The 13507-nt window shown below is 41.3% G+C and overlaps 1 protein-coding gene across 7 annotated transcripts in view; it reads left to right on the forward strand.

The window, feature by feature from the left end:
- The first annotated feature begins 11767 nt into the window (after positions 1-11767).
- The window catches only part of ALMS1 (ALMS1, centrosome and basal body associated protein), a 173964-nt gene continuing 172224 nt past the window's right edge, over positions 11768-13507 (forward strand). For all 7 annotated transcript variants that reach the window (XM_025049286.1, XM_025049293.1, XM_025049294.1 and 4 more), the window contains exon 1: positions 11768-12158. In XM_025049286.1, coding sequence (XP_024905054.1) covers positions 11808-12158 — 351 coding nt within the window. In that variant the 5' untranslated portion in view covers positions 11768-11807. The remainder of the gene's footprint in view (positions 12159-13507) is intronic.

The raw sequence follows: 13507 nt of genomic DNA on the forward strand, positions 1-13507 counted from the left end.
TCTAGGCTGGTAGTTCCTTTCACTTAATAGTTTAAATATTTGATTCCGTTCCTTTCGGGCTTGTAAGGTTTGTGCTGAGAAGTCCAAGGATAATCTAGTGGGTTTTCCTTTATAAGTTACTGTTTTCTTCGCCCTGGCTGCCCTGAGAATTCTATCTTTGTTATTGATTTTTAATAACTTTAATACAATGTGCCTTGGTGAATGCCTTTTGGGGTTGAGATAATTGGGTGTTCTGTTGACTTCTTGAATTCCAAGCTCCAGCTCATTCCTTAGATTTGGGAAATTCTTGTCAACTATTTGTATGAAAATGCTTTCTAATTCCTGCTCCTTTTCCTCCCTTTCGAGAATGCCCATTATGCTTATGTTTCTCCTCCTGATGGTATCAGGTAGTTTTTGTATTTCTCTTTCATTATTTTTCATTCTTCAGTTTCTCTCTTCTTCCTTCTCATTTATTTCTAGATTTCTGTCTTTGATATCACTGATCCTTTCCTCCTTTTTTTTGACTCTATTTCCCAATCTTGCTATCTCATTTTTCAACTCTTGCAGTGTGTTTTTTATCTCCAGAAGTTCTGTTTTTGGTTGTTTTTGAGGGTTTCATTTTCCTTGCTCTGCTCATCTAGTTGTTTTTTTTCAGTTCCTGAAATAGTTGATATGACTCATTTTGGAACTCACTGAGTTTTTTCAGAAGTAGTATCCTGTATTCTCTGTCACTTAAGTCACATATTTCTATGTCTGCAAGCTTATTTTCTGGAGATTTTTCTCTTTTTTTTCTGAAATACCTTGTCACTTTGGTTGTTCATAGTGTTTAATGGACTATTTCTCTGCCTGGGCATTAACGGAAGTGTATTTGTTGTTTTTCCAGAAAGAAGATTATATAAAGGTCTCTCTTTAGCCTGCTGCAAAGAAGGCGCTTTTCTTTTGGTTTCAAGTATGTGGAGTCTAAGCCTCTTGGATCCCTGCTTTATATAAAGTCTAACATCGTTTATTTTTTTTGTAGATTTTAATCACACTCACTACTCTGTTTCAGTCCCTGTCAATGTTAGCAACAGTTTTGGTAGCATTTGCTCAGATTTTCCTGGGGCTCCATGGTGATTGGTCTTGGAGGGTACGGGGGGAGGTGCCCTTTAGGTTAGGTGTTGGGGGCTGCGGCTCAGCCTTGCTTTTGCAACTAGGCCAGTAGAAATCAACATTTGTTTCTCTGTGGGCCCGTCCCACTTCTCTGCTTTCTGCCCTGATGACTGAGCCCTGCTGCTAGCTGCGTAGAAAAGCCCTGGCACTTCCAGGCAGGGCTGTTCAGAGAAGTCGCTGCACCTTCTCCCCTCTCCCTCCTCCTGCAGGGAGCTCTAGAGGCTGCAAGAGGTAGCTTCAGTCTTGGCATCGTTTGTTCAGATTCCCCTGGGGCTCCACGCTGTCAGTCTTGGAGGATATGAGAGTTGGGGACCTGTGGGTTGGGGTTTGGGAGCTGCGGCTCAGCCTCGGTTTTGCAACGGGGGCCAGTAAAAATAAACTGATGTTTCTCTGCTGTTCTGTCCCACTTCTCTGCTTTCTGACTTGGTGACTGAGCCCTGCTGCTGGCTGTGTAGAAAAGTCTTGGCACTTCCAGGCAGGGCTGATCAGGGAAGTTTTTACACCTTCACTGACCCTCCCCCTCCTCCTGCAAGGAGCTCCAGTGCCTAAGAGAGGCAGCTTCTTTATTTGTCCCAGTCCACTGCCTGACATCCGAGGTTCTGACCTGTGGTAGCTCTTATGTGCAAATCTTACTCTCAGACATGCTGGTGTGCAGTTTGAGTGTTTTTTTGTTCAGTTTTAGATGCTCAGCTTATTGTCGTTTCAAGGGGAGAGATCTAGGGAAGCCTCTCATTCCGCCATGTTTTCCCAGAATTTCCTCTATGCAATTTTTGAGACATACTTATACTAAAAAAATTATTGATTGTTTATGTAAATTAGAATTTAACTGGGCATCCTGTATTTTTATTTGTTAAATCTAGCAAGCCTTGTAAATTTTTTCCATGTGCTTTGGTTTTGCTGATTGTTCTATTCTTGTTATGTGGAGATTTTTAGAGATGGAAAAAACTATGCTGATGCTGCCGCTGCTACCTTCCCAGAATCTACCACATAATTTTCAAATGTAGTCTTTTTTCTTCTCTTCTTTCCCCTTTGGTATAATCCTCCCTTCCCTCACACATATATCACCTCATATCTCCTCAGGTAACCCATGCTCTAAACCTAGTATTTTTCTACAGTTTTAAAAATTGTATTTATAAAACGATATACATTTATGCATTATATATGGTTTTCTTTTAGGTTTTTAGACAGAAACAAAATGACATAAACATTTTTTCTTCATCTTGCTTTCCTCAGTCAACAATATCCTGAGGAAATCTCTTCAAGTCACCTCATAGGACTCTATTTCCTTATTTTTAATAATAGCATTCAGAGATGTGCATGGACTGTAATTAATTCAACCATGTTCTTAGTGTTGGCCTTTCACTTTGTTTACGAATTTTTGCTGCTACAGAAATATCTGCAATAGACACTCTTACATAGATCCTAATATATGAGTGCTTTTGTTTCCACAAAATAGACTCTCAGGAGTATATTTCCTGGGCAAAAAGTGTTTCTGATTATTACAGGAATGAAGATTGGGTCATTCAATATCCATTGCATCTTCTTTCTAGCATGCTTTCCCACAGAAGTGAGGATGGAAAACTAAAACAAACTCCCAGACTCTGGTTAGTTCATCCAAGTAAATGCGCCTGTGCAGGATTAGATGCAAAAATGAGTTATGTAAGAAGTGGCCATACATATTATGTGGTAGAAGTATTTGATTCTTTTGGCAGAAGCTATGTAGTTCTTTCCTATGGTCTTGTCCCGAGCCTCATACATGCCTATAAAAAGTAGTGGTAGCAATAGGGTTTCCATTGGGACTTTCCTTGGTGAGGTGTTTCTTCTCACTGGATTATCATGCAGAATTTCTTGGAAATTCTTAGGATAATACTCTAATAAAGCTCTCCAATATAACATACTAGAGTAGATTCTCTTGGCTAAAATTAGCTATGATTGCAGGCAACACTGCCTCAGTGAAATGGGAAGGTGGGATTTTGTTATCTGACCTGGTTGCAGCTGAAAGCTGTGACAATCTGTTTAATATCCAAGAATGGGTTGCTGGTAGTTTGTGTGGTACACAGTGGTGAACAATTACTTCAACTATCATCTGTGCTTGCCTGGAGTAAAGTACATATCAAAGACAATGCTTTAGTGATCAAAGTGATTGCTGTAATAGACCATATAAAGGGCAACATCAAAGTTTTCTATGGGTTCTGATTATTCTGGTAATCAGACTATTCTGGTAATCAGACTATTCTGATTATTCTGGTTATTCTGGTAATCAGACTATTCTGATTACAACTCTAGCCCTGCTGCCTATTATGGTAGCCATGCTCACCCTTCTCCATTGGTTAAGTGCCACCTTATGACCCCTGCCATAAGGAATATGAAGGCAGAAGGAATATGAAGTGCTGTGGCTTGGGCTGGCTATTGCTAATCATGCTTAAAGAAAATGAAAGTCTTCAGATTTTTAATTCTTGCCTTAAGGCATGATTGCAGAACCAGGGAGTTCTTAGGACTGTCCTAAAGTAATCTCTTCGTGTAGTCTCATACAACTGAGGGTGATGCTGGCTTAATACAGGTTGAACTCATGGTCTTGTCTAATATTTTAAATAAAAGTTATGGCATCAATTAGGAAAGAGAGGTACCATGAGAATTGGAATAGGAAAATGGGGAGATCTGGCTGATACCAAGTACCTCAAACCCCACCGAGCATCATCTGATAGCAGAAGAAATCCCCATCCCTGCCTCTGTCTAACGTGCCTATTCCTGCTCTGGTTGAAGTCTTTCTTATGACCTCACCCGAGATAGTCTCCTTACAAGTGAATGGCAATTCTATTCATATCCCTTCTATCTCCTCTCATTACATCCAGACATGTAAGTAGAGTCATATAGTCTTATGTCCCAAGGGACCAACTACAAAGTCAAATCTTACTTAGCAAAAGAATTGCAATATTTTGCTAATTTATTTCAATAAGACATGGATAATGTACATGAACATGGAGTTCTAGAGATTAGGGACACAATTTCACATTGGCCTAAATTTATTTAATTTTAGAGGGTCTAACTGCTTGATTGGTTGATTGAAACCTGGTGTGGCTTATGCCACATGACTTTGAAATATCAGAAACTCTTTGGTATGACATAGAGAAATCCAAAGACTTCGATATTTTGGAATTTTGGAGTGGATTTATCACTTACTCACCCTTTTCCTAATTAAATCACTCAAGAAAGCCCAGAGAGCATTCCTTTTATTATGGCATAGAAAGATACATTGGTGAGGAGAATCCTATGTCTTTAAAATGGGATGGAAATGAAGCAAGATGTTCTGATACTGAAATTCATTCCTTGATTTCGATGGAGATAATCATATCCCAGAGTGGCAGGGGTCATAAGGTGGCACTTAACCAATGGAGAAGGGTGAGCATGGCTACCATAATAGGCAGCAGGGCTAGAGTTGTAATCAGAATAGTCTGATTACCAGAATAACCAGAATAATCAGAATAGTCTGATTACCAGAATAGTCTGATTACCAGAATAATCAGAACCCATAGAAAACTTTGATGTTGCCTAACATGATGTTTGATGTTTGCCTCAGGGTCAAAACAGACAGCCCACTAATGGTTCTACTTAAACTGTATAACTGGAGAAAAAAAAAATTTAAGTGTACAGAGAGTCCTGACATAAGCCATCACAATGAAGGGTCATGGCCTCTTACCATTTTTTCATTTCTGAGTCAGTTCAATGTCCCAGGGCCCCTTGAATGAAGGAAAGATCAGGAACATATTTATATGATACATACAGATACATATAGTAACTCTTCTTCCTAATCTTCCCAAAGGGACTCAGGCCTATTTACCATGGTAACTGAGTCTGGGGAAAGAGAAATACCCAGATATTAGAAGAATTATTAGTTATTGGCTCTGAGCCAAAGTTGATTTCTAAGGGACCTGAATTCCATTGTGCTCCACCAGTCAGGGTGGGGCTTTTGAGAGCTGGGTGATAAAATTTTGGCTACTATTCTTTTCATGGTGGCCCAATGGGTCTTCAAATCCATCCTGTGTTTATTTTCCTAGTTGTTGAGTTTATAGTTGGAGTAGAGAGATTTCGCTACTGGTTGAAAAATGTACATTGCTCTCTGAACCATGAAATCATGTCGATTGTGGTAGAAAGGACAAAACTGAAGTTCTTGAAGATTTCCTTCCCTACAAAAATTATGAACTATAAACAATATCATGTCTCTTGGGGAAATTTCGATGACTAGGCATCATCAAAGACTTGAAATATTTATAAGTGGTGATTATCACATCACTCACTTATTTGATGTGTGTCTTGGATAATTTTAATGGATTACCATAAGCTTAATCAGATGGTAACTTAAATTGTAGCTGCTGGTTCAAATGTAATCTCTGAAAAAAAATCAACAAAGTTCCTGGCATTCGGTATGCCTAGCAGCACTTCATCATCAAGCAGAAGTAATGTGTACAAATTGGGCTCTAACAGCTCTGGGAAGCATAATTCACTTGAATGAACAGGGGTCAATATTCCCAGTGAACCTATTTTTTTAAACATTTTATAAAAAATTTTAAACATACAGAAAAATTGAAAGACTTATATAGTGAGCATCCATATACTACCTAGATTTAACAATTAACATTTTGCTATATTTGCTTTATTGCACATTACATTTCTCTATGTATCTACCAATTCATTTTTTTGGATGTATTTCAAAGTAGTTGACCTAGTTCTCTACTCATATTGCACATTTAACTACCCCTCAACCCAACCTTTGGCCTTTTGGGGAGTAGCTGGTGACCAGTTGACTAAAGAGGAAAATCCTGAGCCTAGTTTATAAGTGGCACCAGACAATATACTTTCAGTAGCTATAAATGAACACAACAGCAGCATAGCCCCACTCAGCATGACCCTTAAGGATCAGCGGTGAAGGGAAATATGCCCAGTGGGCAGAACTTATATAGGCACATTCTGTTTCCTTTTTGCGTAGAAGGAAAAGTATGAATGTACATCACTTATTAAGCAGTGATTAATTGTTTGGCTAGACAGACAATGGATTTACCAGGAACAGGATTGAAAGACTGGGGACAAGGAGATCTGGGAAGGAGGTATGATTTCAGAATGTGAGGATATTTGTGTGGCATATGAATGCTTACCAGAAAATCTCCATAATAGATGAGGCTCTTAATAATTGAGCAGACAAGATAATCTACTCTGGATTTCAGTCAGCCTCTGTACTCAGCTTAAGCAATGAGTTCATAAACTAAGTGGCCATGGAAGCAGGGGTGGAGGCTATGTATAGGCTCAATGGCGTGGGCCCTCATCATCACAGCCAGCTTAGCTTTCACTAGTGCTGGGTGCCCAGTCTTTCAGCAGCAAAAACCAATTATCAAATAATAAGTGTTGGTGAAGATGCGGAGAAAAGAGAAAACCTGGGCACTGTTGATAGGAATGTAAATTGCTACAGCCATTATGGGAACAGTATGGAATTTCCTCAAAATATTAAAAGAGAACTATCATATGATCCAATAATCCCACTTCTAGATATATATCTGAAAGAGATGTAATCACTATCTTAAAGAGATATTCATACCCACATGTTCATTGTGACATTATTCACAATAGCCAAGATACAGAAATAACCTAAGTGTCTGCTGATGAACCAGTAGATAAAGAAAATGTTGTATGTTTATGTATATGTATATGTTGTATATATATGTACATACAACATATACATACACACACAAATATACATACGCACACACAAAAATGTTAATTATGTGAGGTGATAGATAACTAATCTTATTGTGGTATTCATTTTTATGTGATACACAATATATATGCATCAAATCATCATATCATATACACCTTAAACTTACCTAATGTTATATATTAATTACATCTCAATAAAGCTGGGGAAAAACAAACAAACAATGGTGAGCATTGAATATGGTAACATAACCTGAGCAGACCAGCCAGCCACCTGGTGGCAGATTGATTTTATTGGATCCCTGCCAGAATAGACATTTTCTAAATAATAGATTTGTCTTTCTTACTCATCATGTTTCTGTTACAAACATAATCCTTAAAATTCCTAAATACCTTATTCCTGGTCATGATATTCTGCACAATATTGTTTCTGGCTAAGAAAGAAGCAAGGCAATGGGCTGGTACATAGAGAAATTAGTGGTCTTATCATGTATCTCATCACCCAGTAAAAGCTGAAGTTATAGAATGGGTAAGTGGCCAGTTAAGACTCAGTCACTGAACCAGTTGGACGACAACTGCTGAAGTCAGGGGAGGGGTGTGCGTGCTATACATGCTCTGAACTAGTAACCAATAAACAGTGCTCTCTCTCCTATAGTCAGAATACCTGGATCTGAGGACCAAATGGGGTAAAAATGGTAGTGTTATTTTTCAATATTACATCTAATGACCCATTTGCAAAATGTTTACTCCTCGTTCCTTCAATTTTTGGTTCTATTGGTTTAGAAGACTTAGTACCCAAGGAATTAATGTTTTCACCATTGGACAATAAATGCAAAAGTTCCACTGAACTGCAAGTTGAAATTATCACCTGGCCATTTAGTGCTTCTCATGTAACTGGAGTAATAGGACAAAAAGAAAGTTACCATTTGGCTGAGGATTATAAAAGGGAAATATTATTTTCAAAGGAAAATAAGAACGGTGCTACAAAATTGCATGAAGAATATGTGGAACACAAATGATCCTCTGGAACACTTCTTAAAAATGATATATCTAGTAATAAAAGTTAATAGAAGAGTTGCTGAGATGCAGGCTGAGATGCAGGTTGAAAGGGACATGAACTAGATGTTATAGTATTACAGTTGTGTTGTGTAACTTGTGCTCAGTTGTAGGAATGAGACCTCTAGGAGTCACCTTATTTTTCCTCACATTATGCATATATATATGTAATTACATACATGCAATTAAATATCTACTTAGAGCTACATATTTTAATTTTCCTTGTATCTTTATTCTACTATTTGATATAAGATGGATGTTTTGGTTATCTTAAGTTGTATAACAAACCACCTTAAAGTTTAATAGCTTAAAACAACAACCGTTTATTACCTTTTACAATTTTGTGAATTGACTGGGTAGTTCTGATTCACATAGTATGGAGCTAGACTATATTTTTCCAATACATTTCTTTTTAAAATAGTTGACCGGATCATTTCTATTGCTTGTAACCAAAGAACAACAATTGGAACAGTTTGAGAGTGTGTCTCAAGGAAAAGGCCCTTAAAGAATTATGGGGTATTTGAAATTGATCATCAGGGGAAGATAAGGCAAAAGGCAGCAAGACTCCAATTAATATTGGGGGAGAGGGAATTAATAGCTCATGGAACCCAGTGGAGAAACAGTAAAGTCCTATGGAATTGGGTAGCAGGTGTCTAGAACACACTCCAGAGTATGCTGGGTACCTGAACTAAGCAGTCTTAGTGGCAGGTATGGGTACTATGTATGAACTCAACAATATGGACTTCCCTTCACTAAATTTGACCCAGCTACCAACATTTAGATACCCAACTGCTGCCAACAGCATCCAGCTGTGAACCAGTGACATGGTAGCAACCCTTAAGGGGATCAGTGAGTTGAGACTGTAATTTTGTACTCACAGAAATAGAAACTTATTGCATATTTCATATCGTCCTCCCTGGCTTTATTATATACATACTGAATTTATTATATACATACACACACAGAACGACACATACATATATAAAGCAAAATTTCTCTCTATATGTGTTACATATTAACTTTCACAATTTTTTTCTGATTACAAAAGCTTTATGAAAACGAAGCTATTAATGGATTAGCCGTCAGTGGAAATGACTCACTCTACGGGAGAATCTGCCACGGGGATTCAACTGCAGGTTATAATCAGCTTCCCCTCCACCCACTTAAGCACCTGGAGTGCACTTCACTTTCTGCTCACCTAATGGCCCCAGGAAACAGCTGGGAAAGGAAATTAAAGGTTTTCCAGTAGGCAGACATCTTTATCAGCCCCAGTGAAACCAAATTTGTTTTGAAGTTCTATTCAGAATCTTTTGTCCAGCCAATTCAATTAAATTTCCATTCATTTCATTCAACAATGTTTACCAAGCACTTTCTTATATGCTTGGCACTGTTTCAGGCACTAGGCATGTGTGGAATGTAAAAGAGATAAAAATCCCTTCTCTTGTGGAGTTTGCATTCTAGTGTAGGGGAGATACAATAAACAAACAAATAAATGTTGGGTGGTGATAAGTGCTAAGAAGAAAAATAAGAGTATGGGTGTATTGGGTTATAAGAGAAGGCCTTTCTGGTAAAATAAGCAGAGACTCTGTGGAAGTGTGTTCCAGGGAGTGGAACAGCAGCTGCAAGGCCCTAAGGTGGGCGTATTATAGAACTGTAAAGAGGCCAGCAAGGCTAGAGTAGGGTGAGCAAGAGGGATGAGTGTGAGTTTAGATCTGGAGGTATCAATTAGGAGCCTGATCATGTAGGCTTTTATAGGTCATGGTTAGGACTTTAGATTTCATTCTGAATGAGGTTGAAAGCCCTTGCAGGTTTTCAAATAGAGATATGAAATGCTCAGATTAATGATTTCACTGGATCACTCTTGTTCCTCTGTAGAGAATTGTTTACGATGGAAACTAGTTATATACCTCTAGGTTTCTTCGTTTTCAGCCATGTCCAAAAATGCAAGCTTCTTCTATTTCCTCTCATTGTAGGGCTTTCATCTGCATAATTTTGCAAATCTTCTTTGGCTTGTCCACTACTGCTGACTTCCTTCTCCAAAACTGTCTTACAACTGTAGACAACCTTCCCTGTCTCCATAGCCTCTCACTTCATCCCACCCTTAACTGACACCGGCTTGCTCCTGAGGACACAGCTGTCCTTGCAGCCTCTGCAGGGGATGTTGACAGTTTCTTATGTTTCACTAACAACAGGGCTAGGACTTGGGCTGTGCCGGCTCTTACTGCCCCATTGGAAGCTTCTACACTGTATGGTTCGATGGGAAAGAGCATAGACTGTATAGTCAGACAGACTAGGCTTGAAGCCATATTGCACTCCTTGTTACTGGCTGGGTTATTTTGGGCAAATTATTTAACTTATCTGAGCCTTGATTTCCTCATATGTTGGGAAGGTAAGAGGTAATGATTGTAAAATATCCATCATAGTGCCTGGCACTCAAAAAAACCTTAGTCTTCCCTTCCCTCCTGTCCCTCTGATGTCCATATGGCCCTCTTTGTCACTTATCTGGGTAGTGTGCAGGGAGAATGTGGCATCTGACCCACCTTCTAATTCAGCTTCTGTCTCTATCCCAGGGGGTTTTAATAACCACACGGGAAAACCTGTTTTAGGAACCCACTCTGGTAGCCACACCTGGGGCCTTTTAAACTCCAATATTTTGATCTCCAGTCAACGCCTCCTGTTTCTTCATTCACACCCTTTATGACATCTAACCATCTTATGCACTTGGTCTCTGAGTGCTTCAAGTCTGACAGCTGCACCCCAGGGCTCCACCTTCCTCCTGTGGATCAGTGAGCGATTTTGGTTTCAGGCAACGGAAACTGACTCTGGCTGGCTTCAGCAGAAAAGGAACCTGCTAAGTGGATATTGTAGGGCCCTTAGAACCAGAGGGAAAACTGGAAACCAGACTTGGAAAAGGGGTGGTATCATATGTTAGTCTTGTTATTCAGTAAATATTTATTCTTTTTCTCTGTCAACCTCCATGGGAGAAATATGAGGTTGGATTGGGCTGTGTGATTTGCTTTGGCTAATGAAGTGTGGGAGGAAGTAACAATGTGTCTGTGGCCTTAAGAGGCATTTGTGTTTCCACTCACCTCTGGAGCTTCCTACCTTTGTCGTGGAAGGAGCATTCTTTGGGTAACCTGCTGGTCCCACAATAATGAAAGTGGAGTAAAGACATTCTAGCCAACTCATACATTGCAGCCTGAAACAGATATCCCCTGGCAACCAGCTGGTGTGCAAGTAAGAAACAGTGCTTTTTATTATAGGTCACTGAGATTTTGTGATTGCTTGTTACATAGCATTAAGTGTGAATAGCTGACCCAAAAAGGCAAGAACCAAGGCAGGCTGGGGAGCAGTACCCATGACTAAACTCCCATCTTTTGGATACCACAGCCCATTTCTTACTTAACTCCTCTATCGCCCTTGACACTTTTCCACTGTTAGGTTCAGCCTGTCACATCGTAGGCACTCAACCTCTAACAATTTATAATTTGCAAATCTGATTATTATGGGTTTGTCCTGGGGTCTGAATCTCCGCTCAGTGCAGGGGCAAAATTCAGTTTTAGCCTGGTACAGCCGAAGACTATATTCTCCCCTCCCGCGAGAAGCGCCCAGTCCAGGTTTATTGTGAGCTTACAGTGCGGTGAGCAAGGGCCCAGCTGGTGACGGGGGTCGAGGCGATGGCGTCGACGGTCGCCACCCCGCCTCCTGCCCCGCGGGGCCTTCCCCGCGCCCCGACGCGGCGTCCTTAGCAACGAGCGCTCTCGCTCCCTGCCCCGCCCCTTCCGCGCGGCGCGGCGGGGGGCGCTAGGCGGGCACCGGTCAGAGCTGGGAGCGGGCTTGGGGCGACCCCGCGTTCCTCCCCCCCCCCCCCCCCCTCCCCTCCCCTCCTCCTCCTCAGCCTCAGAGAGCGAGTCGCCAAGATGGAGCCCGAAGACCTGCCGTGGCCCGGTGAGCTCGAGGAGGAAGAGGAGGAGGACGAGGAGGACGAGGAGGAGGAGGTGGAGAAGGAGGAGGATGAGGAGAAGGCGGAGGAGACGGAGACGGAGACGGAGACGAACTTGGACGAGGTTGAGGTGGTGATGGTGGAGGACGATGACGCGCGGGAACTGGACGCGGACTTGACCTACGAGAGCCAGCCTCTGGAGAGTACGGACGACGAGGAGGACGAGGAGGCCAGGGCTTGGCTGCAGGCGCACCCCAGCGGGACTTTGCCTCTGCCGCCGCTACCGAAGCACCGCTACACCGACAGCAAGCGGATCCGCTCCGAGAAGGTGAGCCTGGCCGGGGAGCGGCGCGGCACGCGGTCGGGGTCGGATGACTGACTGGTGGTCCCAGAGGGCTCAGCCTGCTCGCTACCCGTTCCGGTGCCGGACACATCTCGACTCTTGCCCAGGTTCTGGCTGACTACTCCAACCTCCCGTTCTTTCCGGCCAAGACCTCTCGTTGCTCCTCTTCAGTAGGTCCTGGGCCTTTTTAATTACACCAGATGTTCAGAGGAGCCAGTATTCCTAACTTGGGTAGTTAAAAAACGCTTTTGGGAGGCGGTGGGGCTTATCGTGTCCCGGAGGGAGAAAGGGCGGTGTCGGAGTGGAGAGAGTGGTTACCGAGGGACTATCTTGTTGGCAGGACAACTCGATTAGTTTAATGAGTGCAGGACTCCCCTGAGGGAGTAGTGTGGATTATGTACACTGCATGAGTAGTAAGTCTCAAGACTCCTTGCCGATTGTATTTCTCTGGACCCTCGTTTATAGCAACAAAGGAACCTCAGCTGGTAGGAGAGGCTTAGAAATGCAGGTTTATGCTGCAGCTCCAAACTGGGAAACCGGAAAGCACAAGGTAATACATCATGGAGAGCGCTGTTTTTATGGTTGGCTTCTGAAGATCATTTTGAAAATAATTGCATTTCATCGATTGCTTTTCAGGAATGATAAAAAGGTTTGCTATACAATTTGGATTATCAACTCATCAGACATTTATTAAGTTTCTATTCTGTGCAAAGTACATTGTGGGGGCAAAAGGAAGCCTAGGGTTTATTTTCTAGGATTGCTCCTAAGACAAGATGTAAACTGCAGAGTGAAACAACAAAAGTACAACAGTTGAAAAGACAGAGGAAAGGCTACATAGACCTGGGCTGTTCAATATAGTAGTCACTAGCCAGGTATGACTCTTTACGTGTTAATTAAAAGTAAGTAAAATTTAAAATTCAGTGCCTCTGTTATACTAACCACTTTTCACGTGCTCAGTATCCACACTTGACTAGTGGCCACCGTCTTAGACAGTGCAGATATAGAACAGTTCCATTATCACAGAATGTTCGGTTAGTCAGCGATGCTATGAACTGTTGATCATTAGAGAGCAATAGTAGTTGTTTTGCCTGGTAAATATTTCAGTGGCCCCTTAATTTATCAAGCATATATTATTGAATATTCACCAAGGGCCATGCATTGTGCTGGATACTAAGGAATTGTGGTGAACCCAGACATTTTTTATCTCTGCCTTTTTAGTGTTCACAGTCTGGAGAGGGAGGCAGGCAAAATATACATGTGCCATAAATGACGTAAAACTGATATGTGTTAACGCTTCGAAACATATATTAAGGGAATCAGACCTTGGGAAGCTT

The sequence above is a fragment of the Pteropus alecto genome, unplaced genomic scaffold, assembly GCF_000325575.1.
Source record: "Pteropus alecto unplaced genomic scaffold, ASM32557v1 scaffold100, whole genome shotgun sequence".
Classification (NCBI taxonomy): Eukaryota; Metazoa; Chordata; class Mammalia; order Chiroptera; family Pteropodidae; genus Pteropus; species Pteropus alecto.